At 33.4% G+C, this 23,405-nt stretch overlaps 1 protein-coding gene across 3 annotated transcripts in view; it reads left to right on the top strand.

The window, feature by feature from the left end:
• The window catches only part of TXNDC16 (thioredoxin domain containing 16), a 123,768-nt gene that overhangs the window by 24,523 nt on the left and 75,840 nt on the right, over window positions 1-23,405 (top strand). For all 3 annotated transcript variants that reach the window (XM_031952834.1, XM_031952835.1, XM_031952833.1), the window contains exons 5-7: window positions 1,495-1,568; window positions 2,464-2,538; window positions 19,902-20,023. In XM_031952834.1, coding sequence (XP_031808694.1) covers window positions 1,495-1,568; window positions 2,464-2,538; window positions 19,902-20,023 — 271 coding nt within the window. The remainder of the gene's footprint in view (window positions 1-1,494; window positions 1,569-2,463; window positions 2,539-19,901; window positions 20,024-23,405) is intronic.

Genomic DNA, 23,405 nt, shown 5'->3' with positions numbered 1-23,405 from the left:
AGCTCTCCATTAGGTAAAACTGATGTTTCATTTAGAGTCAAATTTGCTGAGCCATATACACTAGTGGAAGGTGGTCATTTATGATGATGGACTACTTCCCCCCTTGTCCTATAACCTTTACCACAGTTGATCCCATTTTTCCCCTTGGTGCTCACTTCTTTCCAGGTTTTTGGAACACTGCTCTCTTCTGGTTCTTTCCTACCTGTCTTAGTCTCCTTTGTTGGATCTTCAACAGATCATACTTTCTAACTATAGAATTTTATAGCCCCATATAAAACTTTTGAGTTCAACTTTGAAAGGAGCTGAGAGTTCTCAAAGGCAAACTTGAAAGCATGGGGAACAGCCAGTGTGCCAAGGTATTGAGAAAGGAAATGTAATATTAACTAAGTTTAACAGAATAGAAAGCAGACCACTTTAACTGGTAAATGAGAGGCAATTTATGTGAAATTGGTCTGGAAAAATAGGTTGGAAAAAATGTGAGAAGCTTCAAATGTCATGTAGGAATTCATATTTTATCCTAGAGCAAAATTTTTAACCTTTTTAAAAATTTTGTTTGTTGCATGGATTTCTTTGGCAGTCTGGTGAAATCTGTAGACTCCTTAGGGTAATGTTTTTAGTGTATAAAATAAAATACATAGGATTACAAAAGAAATCAATTATATTGAAATATTTAAAAATAAAATTCACTGGTCCTAAGAATTACTGTCCTAGAGAACATAGGGAACCACTAAATCACTTTGTAGAAGAGCACCGTGGTTAGGAATATTAAATTTTGTATGGGGATAGATTGGTAAATAGAGAAGTTAGATGTGACTAAACCAATTAGAAGATTGTTGTAATAGTGAAGAAAGTTTGAATTATTGTGCATGTGATGTGAGTGAAGAGAATTTGTAAGATAGGATATACAAGGGCACCTAATTGAATATGAGATTTGAAGGACTGAAGAATTAAGGATGATTCCTAGTTGTAAGTCTGAATGATTAAAAGAACATGGTACTATTGACAAAGGCAAGGAAGTTAGAAAGAGGGACAGGTTTCAGGAAGAATGATGAGTTTTGTTTTGGATGTGTTGAATTTTCTATACCTAGATAGGGGTTATTAAAAGAAATTCTCAGAATGTTAGCAGAGATGGTCACAAGGTCAGAAACTAAAACTATGTATTTTTAAGTGGATATATTGGTTTAAGCTTTTCAAAGCATTTTATACATTACCTTATTTGATCTTCATAGCTACTCAGAGAAAGTAGTGCATTATTATCCCCATTTTACAAGAAGGGAAGTGGAGATACAGAGTGACTAACTCATGTTCCCACCAACTATCAAAGTTTCAAAGATAGGATTTGAATCCAGGCATCTCTTTATATCTAATGTCCTTTTCACTTGTTATCCTGCCTCCCTAAGATAAGATCAATTTGGAAATAAACTATGATGTAGATGTTTTTAATATATGCATTTTTGTAGTTCATGAACTTAAATATTTCAAAATTTTTTTCAGGTTAATTGTGCTAAAGGAGAAGTATCAAGATACTGTGGAAAGGAAAATAATTTGACAAAAGCATATTTATTCCGGTAATATTTTAAATATGTAACTAAATGTGACAGGAAGGGGGGAAAAAAGAAAAGGATAAATGTAAATTTTAAGTTTTGAAATTAAATATATATATTGCAATTTTTTAGATAGAAAGAATAATGTTGTTTACAGATTAGACAATCAGCCAAATAAATATTTATTTACTAAGTTTGAAGTTCCACTTAGCATAGGCTAAATGTTGAGGATACAAAAAATGAAAAAGACAGTTCTTGACCTCAAGGAACCTAGTAAGGTAAGACACACAAAAAGTAAAGTGAAAAGTGAGAACAGTTGAGAAGAGGAAGGGAAGGTACCTACTGTGGAGGCATGATGAAATCATGTGCAATGGAGTGGGAAATGAAGATCAACATCTTCATCTTCATCTTTGAAAAGAGAATATGACATAACTTTTTAAATATCTAAAGCAAAACGTCATTCCTTTTTAGGAACTAGTCTGCAGACAACAATAATTTTTGACTTAGTTAATGGGTGTGCAGTGTCTGACTTTTCAGAAATTTGCCATGCAACATAATTCATCTAAACATATTCTTTAGCATATTGTTTTGTAGAGAGCAGACATTTAATGTTTTTTCAGTTGAACTTAATATTTTGTTAACAATATATGAATGTTTTGTATTATATGTTGATGCAAGTTTTCTTCTGACAATTTCTTATCTTAAATCTCTTAGTACTTGTTGGCCTCTAAGTCTATGTTCTAAATCTATGACATTAAGTAGATTTAAGATTCTATTCTATATCAATAGAACACTAGAAATTATTTTATTCACAAAAGTTAAAAAATAAGTGTTACATACCATTTTAGTGATTCAAATAACATAATATTCTTTAGGATATGATCTGTCATTTTCATAGAATATTTTTTTTTTTTGACAGAGGTAATATATTACTCAGAGAATTCCCCACTGATGCTTTGTTTGACGTGAATGCCATTATAGCTAATGCTCTCTTGTAAGTACAAATAAAAAATAATTCGTTACTTTTTAAAATTGTCTTAATTTCACTTAAATTTGGCTTTGAGAATTTCCCCCCATTATTTACAAGTTATTGATTATGATATGTGCAATGCCCGTATCTGTTTTGGGAAGTAGTTTTCTAAACTAAAAATGTATTCATCTAGCTCTCTTTTTAAAATATGTTTTTATTATATATCTGGCTGCCCCTTGCCCAACTTTAATTTTCATTTCTTCCATTTCTTTGCTATTACAAATATTCTGTTACAAATATTTTAGTGTACATGGGGGCTTTCTTTTTATTGATAGCTTTTTTGGGGCATAAACCCAGTAACAGAATCTCTGGGTCAAAGGCTGAGATTAATTCCAAGTTGTTTTCCAAAGTGGTTGTGAAATCATGCTCAGCTCTGCCCCAGTATTTTTTTTGGGGGAGTACCCAGTTACTTATGTCAATCCTAACTTGTGGTTTATATTTCCACCTATAAAACATAAACAATTTGTCCTTATTGATTTTGGTCACAGCTTTCAGATAGTCCAATTATTCTTAGGTTTTTCTCTTCTTGCTCTGCTCTTCAGATCTCTTGTTTTCTTATAAGATATTTCATATTCTCTTCTATTTTTTCATTCTTTATATTTTGTTTTGTTGTTTCTTAGTTTCTTATAGTTTCTCTGGCTGCCCCTTGCCCAACTTTAATTTTCATTTCTTCCTTCCTTCCTTCCTTCCTCCCTCTTTCCCTCCCTCTCTTCCTTCTCTTTCTTTTCTTTTTTCCTTCCTTCTTTTTCCCTTTTCTTTCTTTCTTTCTTTCTTTTCTTTCTTTCTTTCTTTCTTTCTTTCTTTCTTTCTTTCTTTCTTTCTTTCTTTCTTTCTTTCTTTCTTTCTTTCTTTCTTTCCTTTCTTTCTTTCCTTTCTTTATCATATGAAGTTCTCTCACTCTTCCCAATTCCCCTGCCTGTCCTGGAGGTGAAAGCTCCTGTAGTTCTGGCTGAGGTTACCTTGAATCTAGCTAGCACCAAGGCTCCCTGCTTGCTTTTTCTGGGGAGCTAGCCTGGAGGTATTTTCACTTTATACCCAGTTAAATCTTGGTGCTGGGATCTTTCTTTGGGTCTTCTTAGGTTATTCCAGGAGGACCCCTGTTCTGACCCTGTTTTATTTCTTTTTCATTGGTCTATGTTTGCTCTGAGGCATAATTTTGTTTTGTTTGTGGGGGAAATCTGGAGAGCTTGGAATTTTCCAACATACTCTCATCTTCCCAGAATCTTCTCCCCTAACGTTTTCTTGAAAAAGGATGTCTAAGTTCAATTTTTGGTCATAAGTTTTCAAGAAGTCTTTTTCAAAAAGTGATTCTCAAAATCATTTTTTCTCAATCTGTTTTCTAGATCATAGTTTTTCCCTATTAAATACTTCACATTATGTTTTATTTGTATCTAATCTTTTGACATTGTTTTAATATTTCTTTATTTTTCATGGAATTATTACCTTCTTTTGGGACAATTTTTAGTTTTCTCTTGTCTAGACTAAAGCATTACCCATTTCCTTCAACTAATCTTCACATGACATGATATCCAGTCTCTGCATTATCCTGATTGTCTTCCTCAAGGTTGACTCTAGTCACATCAGGGAAGGAAGCTGAAAGGGAAGTAGCATCTAAGGACTTTTGATTCAGGATTAGATGTACCTAGAGCAAAAATATGATAGCAGTGTTATGTGCTGATAATTGCCATTACTTCTGAGGTGGAAGAAACTGGAGAGAGCCTTATTTTTCCACTTAATAGTATTTTTTCCTAGTTATACCTAAAGATAGTTTTCAATAATCATTTTTGTAAGATTTTGAATTCTAAATTTTTCTCCCTCTCCCTTTTCTCCTCTCTCCCCAAGATAGTAAACAATCTGATATAGTTTATACATTTAATATCATGTTAAGTATTTTTCCACATTAGTCATCTTGTGAAAAAAAATCAGAACAAAAGGGATAAACCACGAGAAAAAAAACAAAAAAGAAAGTAAAACTAGTATGTTTGGATCTTTATTTCAGTCTCCCTGTTTCTTTCTCTGGATATAGATGGCATTTTGTATTATTAATCTATTAGAATTGTTTTGGATCATTGTATTGCTGAGAAGAGTTAAATCTATCATAGGTGATTATCACATAATGCTTCCTTTATCCAGCATCAGTTCATGAATCTTTCCAGTTTTTTTCTGAAATCTGTTTACTTATCATTTATAAGACCAATAGTATACCATTCCATTCATATGCCACAACTTGTTCTGCTACTTTCCAGTTGATGGACATCCACTCAATTTCCAATTCCTTGTCAATGTAGAAAGAACTGCTACCTATATTTTTGGGTGTACAGTTTCTTTTCCATTTCTTATGATCTCTTTGGGATACACATTAGATAAAGGGTATGAAGAGGTTTTTTTTTTAATTTTTTGAACATAGTTCCAAATTATTCTCCAGAATAGTTGGATCAGTTCACAACTCCACCAACAGTGTATCTTCCACATTGTCTCAAATATTTATCATTATCTTTTTCTGTCATCTTAGCCAATCTGATAACTCTGAGGTGATCCTCAGAGTTGTTTTAATTTGCATTTTTCTCATCAATAGTGATTTAGATATTTTTTCATGTGACTAGAAATGGTTTTAATTTCTTTGTATGAATATTGTTCATATCCTTTGACCATTTATCAATTGGGGATTTTGTACAAAACTTTTTAAATTTAATATAATCAGAATTGTTAATTTTGCATTTCATAATGTTCTCTATTTCTTTGTTTGGCCATCAATTACTCCCTTCTCCAAAGATATGACAGGTAAACTATTCCTTGTTCTGGTGAGCCCCTTTCTAAGTCAAAGGGAGATAAAATAAGAGTCACAAACAAAAAGGACTACAAAGATTATTTTTTTTGGTGAACATGTGGAAACAAAATAAGAATTGAATGCTTCTACCTTTTTGTTATTTGTTGTCCTTGCCTTATCTATCATATTATTATTATTGTTGTTTTCCCTGTTGCTATATTTATTTTTTATATTTTGTTTGTACTCAAAATAGCTTAAATGCTCTTTTGGTTATCCTCTTTTGTGTATCAATAAAAGTTATAGTGAATTTAAAGTTCAGAAACATTATTCTAGATTTAATTTACAAACCTATCATAGTTTAATTACTAGGATTAAGCAAATCAAACATTTTGAAGGAACTGAGGAGAAAATGTTATAGTTGTTGATGAATACATATTGCCTATTGTTAAAAATGATCTATTGTCATAGCGGACTGGTAGATTGTCACTGTGGTTCCTTACCCCATTAATGATATTAAAATAATCTTTATACCAAATGGTTTAAAAAAAGATGATCATGTTGAGAATTTTTGTCAGAGATGGAAATAGATGTAGAAAAAGAACATACTGGGGCAGCTAAGTGGCACAGTGGATAGAGTATCAGCTCTGAAATCAGGAGTACCTGAGTTCAAATCTGGTCTCAGACACTAAACATTTCCTAGTTGTGTGACCCTGGGCAAGTCATTTAACCTCAATTGCCTGGGGGGAGGGGGGGGAGAATTTAACATTAGAAGTGTAAACAGTGAGACTCTCTGGGATTAGTACAGGCTTCTTTGGACACATTAGCTGTGGTGTTCTCTTCCTTAAAATATAATGGTTCTCTCTGGGAGTAGGTTTCTCGTGGAGGTTTTCTGGAGGCAGCCTTAGTTTCGGTTCAGATCAATAATCACCTCAAATACAGCCAGCTGATAAAATCTAAACGTTTATTTCTCCAAGAGCTCTTGCAGGTTTGTCCTTTGCCTCTGCCAGCTTTGGCTCCTCTTCTTCCAAATATCTCCAGACAACACCAAGGTGAAAGTTGGAATGAATCTGTCTTGCCTCCGAGGGAGGGCTTCTGGCTCTCAATCTCCCAGAGTGCTCTGTGTCTGTCCCAGAGTGCTCCTCTCTGATTCTTGGCAATGTTCCAGTTCGGAACTGACTCTGACTGACTCACTGAAGCTCTTTTTATGCTTGGTGTAAAAGGTTGACTCCTCCTCTGAGAGTGGGATTGTAGGCTTTCTCCCAGAGTGCTCTGTGTCTGTCCCACAGTGCCTCTGTGTCTGTCCCAGAGTGCCTCCTGGCCCTGAGAGCTTCTTGCTTATATGAACTCTCTAAAGGTGTGAATACAAACATTGTTTCTATCAGTTCCACTTAGTACCTTGTTTCAAGTTCTGGCCCATAACATCTCCTTGTAAGATCAGATCAATCATACTGAACCATGCTAAATTAGATAATTATTGTCTCTATCAACTCAAATGAGTTTGTAAGGATTCCAACAATTAGCTTTTTATTTTTTCCCCAAAATTATCAATATATATGTAACTAATTTGTATATCTGTAATATATGTTTTTATTAAATGGTTTTGTTATATATCCTCCCAAATGTCCTTCATAATAAAAGAAATATAGGGAGCATAACTGCCTAATTTGTAAGAAAAATCACTGAGGCAAAGTTCTGAGCCAATGGCACTTTATTAAAAAGGATCCATCATCCCTCCCCTCTATTGAAGTGGACTTCAGATCTTCCTCATGATCTGAGATGTTCCTGGTTTCCAGGACCTTGTTTTTTTCAAAGGATTGATCCCCAAATATGCAAAAGAGGAATGGTAAACTATAGAATCTCTACAAATTTATATGATGAGAAAAATATCAGGGTCCAAATAAATCATTTGTCATAGAAAAATAATTGAGCAAAACCCATCTTATGGAGTAAATATAACATTCTGCACATTACTGTATTTCTAGTTAGAGGAGAGAAGTGTGGTAGATATGTCTTATTCTCCATCATCTTGAAGTTCTGGTCATATTTATTGATTTCTTTTTATCATTTTTCATCACTGAAATCTAAGAATAGGTTACTACAATCTTTTTTCTTAAATATGTGCAATTCTTCTATATGTATTTCCATAATCATCATACTAGCAAGAAAAATAAGATCAAAAAGAAAAAAAAAGAAAGAAAACAAAAAGCAAGCAAATGACAAAAAGAGTGAAAATGCTATGTTGTGATTCACATTATCGCCATAGTCCTCTCTCTGGATGCAGATGGCTCTCTCCACCACAACTCTATTGTATTGCCTCAATCATCTTGTTAAAAACAGTCACGTCCATCAGAATTGATCATCATATAATCTTCTTGTTGCTATGTACAATGATCTCCTGGTTCTGCTCATTTCACTTAGCGTCATTTCATGTAAGTCTTTCCAGACCTTTCTGAAATCATCCTGCTGATCATTTCTTATAGAACAATAATATTCCATAACATTCATATACCATAACTTATTCAGCCATTCTCCAACTGATGTGCATCCACTCAGTTTACAGTTTATTGCCACTATAAAAAGGGCTGCCACAAACATTTTTGTAGATATGGGTCATTCTCTGTTTTTTATGATCTCTTGGCGATACAGGCCCAGTAGAAACACTGCTGGATCATTATGATAGCCCTTTGGGCACAGTTCCATATTGCTCTTCAGGATGGTGGGGGATCAGTTCACAACGCTCCCAGCAATGTACTGTCCCAGTTTTTCCATATCCCCTCTAACATTTATCATTATCTTTTCCTGTCATTTTAGCCTCTGAGAGGTGTGAAGTGGTACCTTAGAGCTGTCTTAATTTACATTTCTCTTATTAATAGTGCTTTAGAGCATTTTTTCATATGACTAGAAATGGCTTTAATTTTTTCATCTGAAAATTGCCTATTCATATCCTTTGATTATTTATCATTTGGAGAAAAGCTTGTGTTCTTATAAATTCTGTTAATAATATGTAAATATGTAAATAATAAATATGTTTTAGAAATGAGGCCTTTATCAGAACCTTTGGATGTGAAATTTTTTCTCAGCTTTCTGCTTCCCTTCTAATCCTGTTTGCATTGGTTTTGTTTGTACCAAACCTTTTTAAACTTAATAAAATCAAAATTATCCATTTTGTATCTCATAATATATTCTAGTTCTTCTTTGACTACAAATTCCTTCCTCCTCCACAGATCTGAAAGATAAACTATTTTTTTGCTCTTCTAATTTGTTTATAGTATCAGTCTTTACATCTAAATCATGAACCCATTTCAACCTTATCTAGGTAGGGTGTTAGGTATTGGTCAGTGCCTAATTTCTGCCATACTTTTTTCTAATTTTCCCAGCAATTTTTGTCAAATAGTGAGTTCTTATCCCCAAAGTTGGAGTGTTTGAGTTTATCAAATACTAGATTATTATAGTTTTATTAATCTCTCCTTTTATTTTCAGAATTTCAAATTTGGTATTTAATTGGGAGTTTTTAGTTGCTTCTTTTTTTTTTAAGCTTTTTTAGTTGCATGCATAGTTTATTGATCTTTTCTTTCTCTATAAGAGATATTAAATTTTCCCCAAGAATGCTCTGGCTGCATTATATAAATTTTGATGTGCTGTCTCAGTATTATCTTTCTCTTGGATGAAATTATCAATTGTGTCTATGATTTATTCACCCACTCATTCTTTTTAAATTTAAATTTTTTCATTAAAGCTTTTTATTTTCAAAACATATGCACAGATAATTTTTCAACATTGCCCCTTGCATAGCCTTGTGTTTCAGATTTTCCCCTTCCCTAGATGGCAAGCAATCCAGTATATATTATACATGTTAAAATATATGTTAAATCCAATATGTGTAAACATATTTAAACAATTCTCTTGTTGCCCAAGAAAAATCAGATCAAAAAGGAAAGAAAATGAGTAAGAAAACAAAATGCAAGTGAAAAACAAGAGTGAGAATTCTATGTTATGATCCACATTCAGTTCTCATAGCTCTCTCTCTGGGTATAGATGGCTCTCTTTTTCACAAGATCATTGGAACTGGCATTAATCATCTCATTGTTAGAGAGAGTCATGTTGATCAGAATTGATCATCCTATAATATTGATGTTGCCATGTACAGTGATCTCCTGGTTCTGCTCATTTTAATTAGCAACAGTTCATGTAAGTCTCTCCAGGCCTCTCTAAAATCATCCTCCTGATTGTTTCTTATAGAACAATAATATTCCATTAACATTCATATACTATAACTTATTCAGCCATTCTCCAACTGATGGGCATCCATTCAGTTTCTAGTTTCTTGCCACTGCAAAGACATTTTTGCACACATGTCACCCACTCATTCTTTAGGATTAGATTATTTAGTTTCCAATTAATTTTTGAATTATTTTTCCCAAGCCCTTTACTATATGTAAATTTGATTGTATCATGATCTGAGAAAGATGCATATACTATTCTTTTTGCATTTGATTTTGAGGTTTTTATGCTTTAATACATGGTCAGTTTTTGTGTAGGTTCATGTACTGCTGAGAAAAAAGTATTTTTCTTTCTGTCCCTATTCAATTTTCTCCAAAGATCTGTCATATTTAAATTTTCTAAAATTCTGTTTATCTCCTTTACTTCTTTATTATTCATATGATTCATTTTATGGTTCTATTTATCTAGTTCTGATAGAGGGGGGGGAACCCCTCACTAGTATAATTTTGCTGTCTCTTTCTTCTTGTGACTAACTTTTCCTCTAGGAATTTGGATGGTGTATCACTTGATGCATATATGTTTAGTATTGATATCACTTCATTATCTATGTTACCCTTTAGCAAAATGTAGTTTCCTTTTTTTATCTCTTTTAATTGGATCTATTTTTGCTTTTGCTTGATTTGAGATCAGGATCACTACCCCTGTTTTTTTTTTGTTTGTTTGTTTGTTTGTTTGTTTTCCTAAGGCAACTGGAGTTTAAGTGACTTGCCCAGGGATATACAACTAGCAAGTGTGAAGTGTGTGAGGCCAGATTTAAACTCAGGTCCTCCTGACTTGAGGGCTGGTGCTCTATCCTCTGCATTACCTAGGTTTTTTTTTTTTTAACTTCAATTGAAACGTAATAAATTCGTTCCAGCCCTTTACCTTTATTTTGTGTATTTTACTCTGCTTTAAATGTAGGATTATAGATTAAACTCTATTGCTGTCAGCATCTGTTTTATGGGACAGTTCATTCCATTCACATTCACTGTTAAAATTACTAACTCTGTATTTCCTGCCATCTTATTTTCCCCAAGCTATACTTTTCTCTTTCCTTTCCCCCTTTCTCTTCTCAATGTTTTGCTTCTGACCACCATATCCCTTAATCTGTCCTCCCCCTTTTATAGTCCCTTCATCCTTTCTTATTTCTTTCCCTTTCTACTTCTGTTCTTCCTTCTGTTAGCCTCCCCTTTTCCTTTCCTCTTTCCCTCCTACATCCCTATAGAGTAAGACAAGTTTTTCTATCAAATTAAATATATCTAATATTCTCTCTTTGAGCCAAATTAAGTGAGATTAAAGTTCACACAGTGCTGCCCCTCTCTCCCTTCCCTCAATTGTAATAGATCTTTTTTGTCTCTTCATGTTTTTAGTTACCTCCCCTTTCGTCTTCTTCTAGTCTATTCCCTTTTCCATCCCTAGTTAATTTTTATATCATCACAATAAAATCAAATTATGCCTACACTCTCTAAGTATACCCCTAACAAAGATACAGTTCTCAAGGATTCAACATATCATCTTCCCATTTAGGGATGTAAACATTTTAATCTTTAAAAAAACCCCAGCTTTTTTCCTTCCCTTTTTGCTCCTTTTATACTTCTCTTGAGTTCTCAATTTGAAAATCAGATTTTCTATTCAGGTCTGCTCTTTTCATCAAGAAAAAATGAAAATCTCCTATTTCATTGAATGTCTTTTTTTTCCCTGAAAGATTATGCTTAATTTTGCTGGATAATTGATTCTTGGCTGCAGTCCAAACTCCTTTGCCCCTCGGGAATGACATTCCAGGCCCTTCAGTCCTTTAAAGTGGAAGCAGCTAAGTCCTAGGTAATCCTAATTGTGGCTCCTTGATATTTGAATTGTTTCTTTCTGGCTGCTTGTAGTATTTTCTCTTTGAACTGATAATTCTGAAATATAGCTACAATCTTCTTTGGAGTATCATTTTCAGGAGCTGATTGGTGAATTTTTTTGATGGCTATTTTATTCTCTGGTTCTAGGACATCAGGGCAGTTTTCTCTTGATGAAGATGTTGTGTAGGCTTTTTTTTTTCATCATGGTTTTCAGGTAGTCCAGTAATTCTTAGATTGTCTCTCCTGGATCTGTTTTCCAGATCAGTTATTTTTCTAATGAGGAATTTTACATTTTCTTCTATTTTTTCATTTTTTTGGTTTTGTTTGATTGATTCTTGATGGTTCATTGAATCATTCACTCCATTTTTTTCAATTCTGATTTTCAGTGAATTTCTTTCTAATTAGCTTTTTTACCTTCTTTTGCATTTGGCCAATTGAACTTTTAAATGTGTTGTTTTGTTCATTAGATTTTTTTTTTCTATTCCACCAATTCTATATTTTAAGGAGTTATTGTTTGTTTCTATTTCTCCACCAATTCTGTTTTTCGGAATTGTTTTCTTTTTCCATTTCATCAATTTTTTTAAGGAGTTATTTTCTTCAGACAGTTTCTGTTTCACTTTCCAAAGCTCTCATTTCCTTTCCCCTTTTTTCTTTTAAACTCTCTTTTAAAATCCTTTTTCAATTCTTCCAAAAGAGCCTTTTGAGATATGAGAGCAATTCACATCACCTTTTGAGGTTTCATCTGGAGATATTTTGCCTTTAGTGTCCTTGGGTTTTGAGGTCTGTTCTCTCCTGTCAGATTTTTTTTTTTTTTTTTTTTTTGCACTTTTTTCATTTTTAAAGGTTGAAGTCTGCTTTTAGGTCAAAGGGGATATTGTTCCAAGCTTCCTCTACAGGAAATAGGGCTTCATCCTGCTCTAAGGCCAGTACTGCTGGCTTCCTTCTGTTGCTGGGTGAGTGGCTAAGTTCTGCTTATGCTTGGGTTTGGGGAGTCTTCTATTTGCCTTCTGCAGTTGTGTTGGAGGTCTCTCAGCTAGTCTGCTGATTCACTGGCTTCTGAACCAGAACAGAGTAACCAACACTGCTGTATTTTGGCTAAAAGTTTACTACTGTTCCCTCGACTAGTGGAGGTCTATCAGTCCTAGGCCTCCTTGCCCTCTGCCTGGTATGGCTGCCTTCCCTGATGACCAATTGAGACAAACCTTTCCTGAAGTTCTTCCAAAATATCTTCTACTGGAAATTTTGTTAAACTCCAAATGTTTGTAGGTTCTGTCATCTGTTTAGATGTTTGATCTCAGCCAGGAAGAGCTGAGGACAAAGACCTGTCTACTTTCACTGTCTTGGCTCTGCCTCATAGTAAGTCTTAGAATCTGCAGTTTATCCAAGTTACAAGGAACACCTTGTATGTTTATGTATGTATGTATAAAGGAACAATTTTATCACTGCATTGAAAAAATGGTGTTTATCAGAGCTGTTAAGAGTAATTCATTACATAGTTATTATAAACCATTTGTGATTTCCAAAGGACTTTCCTCCATAACCCTATGAGGTAATTAATAAAAGTATTATTGATACAAGATGAATTGATAAAGAAATTAAAATTCAGAAAAGTTTAGTGCCTTAGCTTTAGTCACATGATTAATGTGTATTATAGCCAAGATTCAAACTAGTTCTTATTTTAAGTTTAATTTCACTGATGGAAATTTGATAAATATAATTTATATTATAATAAATAAAATATATTATATTATAATAATATAATAAAATTATATTATAAAAATATAAAATAAAATATATAATATATATATATATATATTATAATAAAATAATCCAAATTATATTTAAGGGGATATGTGTTTCCAAGTTGTTAGTTATGATGAAAAAGAATATAATAGTTTTTGTAGACACAGGCTCAAAGGATTGCTTTGGCCAAAATTGCTAATAATTGTTTCTCTTACCAGGTAAAGTATATTTAATATCTTAAATAGATTTGTCATCTTATTCATGTAGCTACTTGTTCCAGCATTGCAGATGCTAATTAACCTGTTACTCCTATATTTTTTTTTAGTCATGTCCTTTTGTAATTCTGCTACTGAGTGTACATTCAGTATCCTGAGGATCTTCTTTTTATTTTAGACACACACACACACACACACACACACACATACACACACACACACACACACACACACACACACAAACACTACAAGTGATCTGTCCATTGATTATTCTTTGTGAAAAACTTTTTTCTATTCATACATTACATTAATGATACCATTTACATTTTCTCATGTAAGATAATGTATGTAATACGTTTTGCAAATTTTAAAGCACTACATAAAATGAAGTTATCATTACATATTACTATGTAAAATGAAGTTATCATCATTATCATTATCCTCCTCTTCTTCCTTCTCATCCTTCTTGTATTCTTCAGACTTGTCCTTGTAAGCTCCCACCAAGGGGTTACTGATTGCCGGGATCATACATACCAATCTTCTCCTGATAGACATGAAGATGAGACCGATGTTAAAGGGCCAAACAACCTTTCTTTATTGGTAATCTCAGCAGGGGTTAGCAGGAAGCAAGAGCATGTGTATGTATATCTCTGCGCCTTTCCCTCTGCTTCTCTGAATCTCTCTACATCTCTGCCTCTCTCTACTTCTCTCCTCATCCTTCTCTTGCCTATGGCAAAGCTGGCCATTTATATTCACTCTCCTCTGGGATTACCTAGTGTTTAGCCCACTCAGCACTGCATAGGTGGATCCACAGAAGGAAGACACCTGAAGTTAGTGCGGCATCCTAAGAAAATATCTAACACTGTAAGACACAACCTTCTGCCTCAGAGGCCAAGCTCCTTTTTACTTCCTGGGTCCACCCTACCAGCTGATATGGCATACATGGCAGTTTTCAGAAGGAAAGTCTCTAACAGTCCTCATCCTCATTTTTAGCCTGATAACTCTTGCCTTGTACTTCTTTGTCATTTTGGATATTTTGCCTTTTGTAATATTCTATTTCAAGATTTCTTCTCTTTTAGTGGTTGTAGCCTAATCCGGATAAGATTATCAGGAACCCTGATACTTATATTCTTTGAACCCCCCCCCCCTTTTTATTATGACTTCTTTGATCTAGAGGCTTTTGGTCCTACATAACTACTGAGTGTTTTTAATTTGCAATTTCTTTCAGTAATAGATTCTATTTTTATGTTTACTGTTTTTACATCTTAAGGAAGAAAACAAATAAAGAGAGATAAAGGAAAGGAAAGGAAAAAAAGAAAAGGACTTGAAGAAAAATAAATTAAAATGCAATGTACAGATTTTTTTTTGGTTTGGTCATGGTTAAATATATCTTTTCAACTTGTTTTCCATGTATAACAAATGTTTTCCTAACATTTCAGTCTTTTTACTTTGTCCTGGTATTTGTTACTATCTTATTAAATCTTTGAGTTTGTGTGGTCCAGTCTATTTTTCAAGTAGTCTTTTAATTGGTATAGCTTTCTTCCTCAAAAGCTATTCATTCTTATTCTTGATTTTCCTTCATATCTTAATTTACATTCTTTATATTTTATCTCTCGATTATATATATTTTTATATATATCTCTTGATTATATATTTTATTTCTTGATTAATTTATTCTGGACATTGCTGGATTTCTTTTAACTAAGCCTTTCTTTTCTCTATGACTATTTGTGCTTGTTTTGTAGTAATTCTTCTTTTGGGCAGACTTCTTGGGTTTCTCTCAATTTATAATATTTCTTCCTTGTGGTGTGTGTGTGTGTGTGTGTGTGTGTGTGTGTATGTGTGTTTATATTTCTAGGCTTAGTTCTGGGATTCAAAACTTCTGCTTCCTGTCCTCTTTGGTTGGATTGGCAGACCTCTTTTAGGTTTATCCCATTTATAATTTGGAAGCTGCTACTTTTAGTGTTCTGGATGACGTTGCTAGGATTATTACTTTAATCCCTGGCTTCTCTCTTAGTTTCCTGAGGACCAGTGAAAGTCATCGGGTGGCAAGGTTGCTAGTGATAGCCCCTCTCTGTCCATTATCCTTGCACAATCTTCATTCTGTGTTTTTTTTCTATTCCCTGCTCAGTGTTATGTTAACAGTGCTCAGTGTTATGTTGAAGATGGCTTCATTTCAGCCTTCCTGCTCTTTTATTGATCTTGTTTGTAGAACTGGTCCTGTTTCCTCATGTGTATCTCACTGCTCTGAACAATGCATATCTATCTCTTGGCTCTTTCCACATTAATGTATGGAAGCTGGATCTGTTCCTTATTTTTATTCTGACAGGCTAGAATGAGGTGATCTCCATAATGAGACCAGACTCATACAGGCATTGAAAATATCATATAAAATCTTTCCTTAATGTTTGATGAACTTTCTCTGATCATACTGTCCCCATTCCATTGATTCTGAACCCTCTCATAATTTAGACTTCTTATTCTATTCCAGTGTTACCTAATCCTTTATCCCCATGTTTCTTAACACACCCTCTCATCCCAGTGTCCCATTTCAGAACTACCCAACCCTTTCTTTCTTCTCCTGACTTACTGAAACCATGGCTATTTATTCCAATATTGACTTTATTTTTACTCATTCCCTCAGATAGGAGTTGTACTATTTCCTCCTCCCCATTCTCACTTACAGATTCTTCTTGTACTCTTATCACTCAGCAACCATTCCTTGTTTGAGGTTCACTCAAATAGTATCTAGTACCTGATCAAAATTCTGCTAGCTTTTTGTTCTTCTCTTTTCTTTTAGTGCCTATATTACATTCTTTCTCTAACCCCCAACTTCTGTTCTTATATTAGGGCACTTCAACACACAAATATTGATACAAATACCCTAATCTCATTTCCCATGATCTTTACCCTCCCACAAAGATGGTCATATTCTTGATCTTTCTGTCACCTACATATTGACTAATTTCACATTCATGAACTCTGAAATTTCCTTATCTGATAAAAAATCTATTGCTATTCCATTTCTCCCTTTGTCTTCCAAAAAACTTTACTCTTTGTCAACAGCATGACATTCAATCCCTTACCTGTCATTTCTCTCATGGGATGTCACCCCATTCTTAGCTATACTCTTTTTAACCTGTCTTGATCCCTTGGTAAACTCCACACTGTTCACTTCTCTTGAATTCTTGTTCCCCTTATCATATAGCCTCTTGCTCTTCCAAGCCACAACCTTGGATCACTCCTACCTGATTTGTCTTCATTCCTGTGTAGGTGGAGAAAATCATGAAATCATATATTAATTGAAAACTTATGTGATAAAAGGATATCCTGTTTCATCTTCCTGATTAACTCATTATTGCACCTACCATAGCATTCTTTTCAAACTTTTTCACCCCTCTTCAAATATTCCTTGGTTCTTCTTCCTCCCACTCTTGTCAACTGACAACCTTGACTCATATTTTACTGAAAAAATTAAGGTTATTCACTGAGAGCACTCTCTTTTCTTTTCTTCTTTATCTCATATCATCTTCTACCATTTTCTACTTTACCCACAAATAGGTGGCCTTTCTCCTTGCCAGAACATCTGATTTCATCACATCTCCACGAAATTGCCTCCCTTGTCATCATCACTCTTTCATGTATCTTTAGTCTCTCTGTCTACTGGCTGTTTTCTCACTACCTACAAACATACTTGTATCTCAAATTCTCAAAAAACCTTCACTATCAGCCTCTTTCTCTCCTGCCTTTTGTGGCTAAATTCCTTGAGAAGGCCATCAATAATAATACATACCTTTATACCTCTTACATCTCACTTTTTTAACTCTTTTCTGTCTCTCCAGAGTTATCAACAATCTCTCTTTTTATTTTGGCTGAGGCAACTCGGGTTAAATGACTTATTCAGGATCACACAGCTAGGAAGTATTAAGTATCTGAGATCAAATTTGAACTCACGTCCTCCTGACTCCAAGGCTTGTGCTCTATCCAGTCAGCTATCTAGCTGCCCCAACTAACAATCTCTTACTTGCCAAATCCAAATGCCCCTTTCTCCATCCTCATTCATCTTGAACCTCTTTGGAGCCTTTGCAATACCCTCTTTTTCTTGATATTGTGTTTTCTCTAAGTTTTCAGGATGTTGTTTTCTCCTAATTCTCGTCCTATTTGTTATCTTATTCCTTTTCTTTCCTGATGTGTGTTCCACAAGACCTTTTTTGTTTTCTCCTTCTGTACTATTTATTTTTAGAAATCTTATTAATTTACACAGATTAAATTCTGATGATTCTCAAATTTTCCCACTTAACCCTAAAATTTTTGCTAACTTTCAGTCTTTCATCTCCAATGAATTATGAATGAATTCATAATGAATTCATTATTTTTCTCCTCAAACCCCCCCCTCTTCTAAATTTCCTGATCACTGTTGAGGGTATCATTTCCCCAGTCACCTGGCTTGCAATCTAGGTGTATTCTAGACTTATCACTCTCTTTCACACATCACTCCTCTTCCAAATCCAAGTTATGGACAAGGCCTGCTAATTTTTTCTTGGTAACATCTTTTATATATGCCTTTATTTCTTATGTGACATTGCTACCAACCTGGCAGAGATCCTAAGCATCTCATACTGGGATTACTGCAGTATTTGTCTTCTTGGTCACCTTGCTACAAATATCTCCCTACTTCAGTTCATTTTCCACCCAGTTACCAAAAAATCATCATATAATGAAAGTTTGATCAGTAGTCCCCTTCTCATGATCCAATATGCTCCAGTCATTTCCTGGATGAAATATAAATATCCTTTTGATCTCAAATTTCTTCATTATCTATTTTCATCCCTCCTGCCTTTTCAGGCATTTTATATTTACATGCCTGTCTCTGGGTATTTTCTTTGGTTGTCCATCAGGCTTCATCTCTTTCTCCTCATTTCTACCACCACCTTCAAAAAATGTTTCCTGATCCTTTTAATTAAAAAAAAAAAAGGGATAAAAAGGAATTCTTTTACATCTTCCTAATTTACTCACTATTCACTTACCACAGCATTTTTTCCAAACTTCTTTCTATTTATTAGCTCCAGTTTTTCCTGTAGAAAAACTTGTTTATTCATTTATTTGCATGTTGTCTTCCCCATTAGATTGTGAACTCCTGGAGGTCAGGGGGCTATTTTTTGCCTTTTGTCAATTGGAATACAATAGCACTTAGCACATCACCTGGAACATAGGTATTTAATAAATATTTATTGACTATTATCAAAGTATAATCAATTTAATTTTTTAATTAAATTATCACAGAAACAATAAAATTAGAAAAACTAACAAAAACAAAACAGAAAATGTAATTCCATTCTTATTGAAAGCAATATTTTAGTTTTTGAGTCAATTTTAGTACTGGATTACTTATTGAGTGTCATTCTGATTTATGTATCTCAGGAAAATAGACTATATTTTGGGAATGGGGAAATAACTACTTATTGAATATATGTTATGTACTAGGAACTTTGATAAGAACTTTACACTTTATTTTATTTGATCTTCACCTAATAGGTAGATGCTTTTACAATTGACATTGAATCAGACAGAGTTTAAGTGATTTGTCTAAAGGCACAGCACAGCTAGTAAACACCTGAGGTCACATCATATCTTCTTGACTCCAGGCTCAACACTATACATCATGTCACTTAAATATCTCTAAAGGGTTCAAAAGATGACTTAAATGATGTTGAAGGACATTATTTAGGACATGATGTTTAAGAACTACTTTATACAACAGATAATAAAGAAATATATAAGGTAGTACATACAAGGCACTATATCCAAAAATATAAATATATTAAAGAAGACTTTATATATTAGTGGGTGATAGTTTGACAAAGGATTATTTGAATATATTAGAATAGTACGCATTACTACCTACTTTAACTGGAATATTGGCAAATTTATCCATTACATGAAATGGATTTCTTCCTCATTTCTTCTTTTTGACATTTTTTCCTCTTTCCCAATCTAGATTAGGTGTCATGAAATTTTGCTTGATCTATCCAGTTTAAAGTGATTTTTTTTCTTGTCAAATTTTGTGAGAAAACTTTCTATTTTTTTCTTTGCTTCTACCATATATATATATTTTATAATTATTTGCATACATGTTATATTTCTGCCCAATAAAATTTAATTCTAGAGGGCAGGAGACTGTAATTTTATCTTTTTTTATCTCTAGTACCTACTAGTTCCTTGCTTCAATTATAGATGCTTAAAGAATGTTGAATTGAAGTGATATCATGGAAGACAATTTTGCTGTCTCATGAATTTTACAATAATTATGAGTCTTACTATGTAGAGTAATTATGATTTTCTTATTGTTGATTAATGTTGTAACTAAACAGCTTCCTGTTTAGGGTTAGGGTTACATTTGTTTTGTGATTTTTAAATTGGTTTTTGTCTGTCACAATTTAATTGTTTTTCTTTTTTTGGAAGGAATGTCTATAAACTAGATTTGTTTTTCTTTCACAGTGCACTTCTATTTAATGAAATAAAATACATTACTTCAGTAGAAGACTTTGAAAATATAGAAAATGCTATGAAGGGAAAAACAAATATTGCCCTCATATATGTGAGAGCAATTGGAACACCAGGTACTAAATAAAAACTTTTAATTTTGAGGTATCATTATATTGGGATAAATGTGTAGAAGGTAATTAAAATATGAAATTATGACTCTGAATGTCAAACTTTAAAATATATTTTATAGATCATCTACTTAATAATTTTGTTACTGTGTGGTATTTAATTAATATTGACTAATTATAATAAGAGTTCCAACATTTTTTTCTTTTTTCTTTCTTTCAAACTTAAATACAAATAGAAAAAAAATTTACATGTGCATAGCAGAAAATAAGAGAGGATTCAAAATATAAAGCAATAAATTTATACTTCAAGAAAGCGTATGTAATAAACGGTACACATTGTATTCAGTTGTCCATTTTTTCTTTGTATCCTTGTAGGTTTTCTTTTGTTGTCTGCTATGTGCTTTTTACTTTATCTTTTTTTTTTCCTTTCTCCCTCCCAAAGAAGACTACAGTTAAGTGCAGATATATTTATATATGTGTGTATGTATATATGCATAATACACAAACATATACATTGATATATACACATACATACAGATAGATATGTATAATCATACATACATAAACATATTCATATGCATCTGTGTAAGACCGTACTATGATTGTTCTCTTTTTCCTTGAAGGTGAATAACACCTTCATATGTCCAAGTCTTTCCAAATTTTTCAAATTCCACCAACTTATCATTTCCTATACCATAGCAATTTTCCAACCTTATATTATCTATTGTAAATAGTCTAAAACAATATTGAGTAATATGGTTGACATGTAGTGTAATATCCCTATTTTCTCTTTCAATTAAAACTATTTTAACTTTAAACTTCGAAATCATGATTATTACCCCTGCTTTTTTACATAATAAATTCTACTCTTGATCTTTCTTTTATGTTCGTGTGTATCTCTTATTTCTTATCCTTTCTGACTCTTCTGTTTTACTTCTATCCACTACTTTGCTCTTCTATTATTTAATTTACCCTTCTTCAAGAATCCCTCCTTTATTCTCTCCCTTCCCCATCCTTTCCCCTTGCTCTCTTGTTTCTATTTCAATTTAGAAGATTTTTATAGCCTTCCAAATGAATATGTTACATCCTCTATCCAATTTCTATCCATCTATGCCACCTTATTTCATTTTCATTAATCTATATACCCTTCTATCACACACCCTTATCTTCTTATTTCTTTATATATTTAGAAGCCTTTTATTCCCTTCTAAATGGTCAGAGTTCCCTTTAATAATCCCATCATTATCCTCTTCTCCCTCCCTATCCCCTTACCCTTTTATTTCTTTCTGAATTTAGAAGGGCTTTTAAAAATTATTTTTATACACACACACACACACACACACACACACACACACTTTCCTCTTTAACTTATTCATGATAAGAGTAGGATTCCAGAACTACCAGCTCATCTCTCAGTTTAATTCCTCTGTGTCAGTTCTTCTTTACCTCATTTGTAAAAGATTTTAAAATTTATCTCATTGGTAAAAGATAATTACTCTTTTTATATTTTTCTAAATGGTTTTGTTTTTTAGAGTCACATCATATTCATCTTTATCTCAGTTGTTCTTTCAGACTACCCAATTACTAATGACAATCTTTGAAGTGTAGTTTATATTTCCACATATAAAAAATAAGCAATTTGTCCTTATTAACTCTCTTGTAATTAGTATTTGATATTTACCTTATATTTCTGTTGGAACTTGTGAAAACCTGGCAAAATTCACTGAATGCCTTTTTTTTTTTTCCATTCAAGATTATGCTTAACTTTGCTGGTTTGATATTTTCCAACTCCAGTTCTTTTGCTTTTTAATATATATTGTTTTAAGACCTGTGGTCTTTAAATGGATCTTGTCTAATTCTAATTGTGGTTTCAATAATTAAAAAATTTTTTTTCTTGTTGTTCATAAGATTTGCTCCTTGACCTGGGGGTTTCAGAATTTGGCTATGGTGTTCCTCTAAGTTTTCCTTGTAGAAAAGCCTTTTATTTATGGGTTATATGTATGGGTAACTTTACAGCATTGACAATTGTCAAACCTCTTGTTCTAATTTCCCCCCTTTTCCCCCCCACCTCCTCCCCTAAATGGCAGGATGACCAGTAGATGTTAAATATATTAAAGTATAAATTAGATACACAATAAGTATACATGACCAAACCATCATTTTGCTGTACATAAAGAATCAGACTCTGAAATATTGTACAATTAGCCTGTGAGGAAATAAAAAATGCAGGTGGGCAAAAATATCAGGATTGGGAATTCAATGTAATGGTTCTTAGTCATCTCCCAGAGTTCTTTCGCTGGGTGTAGCTGGTTCAGTTCATTACTGCTCCATTGGTTCATCTCATTGCTGAGGATGGCCAGGTCCATCATAATTGGTCATATTATAGTATTGTTGTTGAAGTATATAATGATCTCCTGGTCCTGCTCATTTCACTCAGCATCAGTTCGTGTAAGTCTCTCCAGGTCTTTCTGAAATCATCCTGTTGGTCTTTTCTTACCAAACAATAATATTCCATAATATTCATATACCACAATTTATTCAGCCATCCTCCAATTGATGGGCATCCACTCAGTTTCCAGTTTCTGGCCACTACAAAGAGACCTGCCCCAAACATTCTTGCACATACAGATCCCTTTCCCTTCTTTATGATTTCTTTGGGATATAAGCCCAGTAGTAACACTGCTGGATCAAAGGATATGCACAGTTTGATAATTTTTTGAGCATAGTTCCAAATTGCTCTCCAGAATACAACCCTGTTTATTGTAAAATGTATTCTCCCTTCCTTCTGAACCTAGTCTATACTTCTTTCTCATTGCTTAATTTTTTTTTTATTGTTTGTTTTTGGAGAGGTAATTAGTTTAAGTGACTTGCCTAGGGTCACACAGCTAGGCTAACTAGCTAGCCAACACACCAACCAACTTAAGTGGCTGGATTTGAATTTGGGTCCTCCTGACTACAGGGCCAGTGCTATACCCACTGTGCCATCTAGCTGTCTCTCCCCTTAATTTTTTAATACCATGCTCTCAAATTCATCTTATACCCATATTCTCTGTGTATATTCTTTCTGCCTTCACTATTAAGTGGTATAGTTCTTAAGAATTACAAATGCCATCTTCCAATGTAGGGATATAAACAGTTTGGCTCTATTGAATCCCTTTTGTTTTCTTTTTCCTTTGCTTCTCTTGAATCTTGATATTGCAGATCAGATTTTTTTTTTTTTGTTCAATTCTGGTCTTTTCCTTTTGAAAGGTTGAAGTCCTTCTATTTCATTGAATAACCATTTTTTTCTTGAAGTATTTATGCTCAGTTTTGTTAAGTAGGTGATTCTAAGTTGTAGTCCTACCTCCTTTGCCTTCCTTAATATCATGTTCTATGACCTCCAGTCCTT

This window comes from Sarcophilus harrisii, chromosome 2, assembly GCF_902635505.1.
Source record: "Sarcophilus harrisii chromosome 2, mSarHar1.11, whole genome shotgun sequence".
Lineage (NCBI taxonomy): Eukaryota > Metazoa > Chordata > Mammalia > Dasyuromorphia > Dasyuridae > Sarcophilus > Sarcophilus harrisii.
The sequence above is the reverse complement of the archived record's forward strand: the minus strand, read 5'-3'. Positions and strand labels throughout refer to the sequence as shown.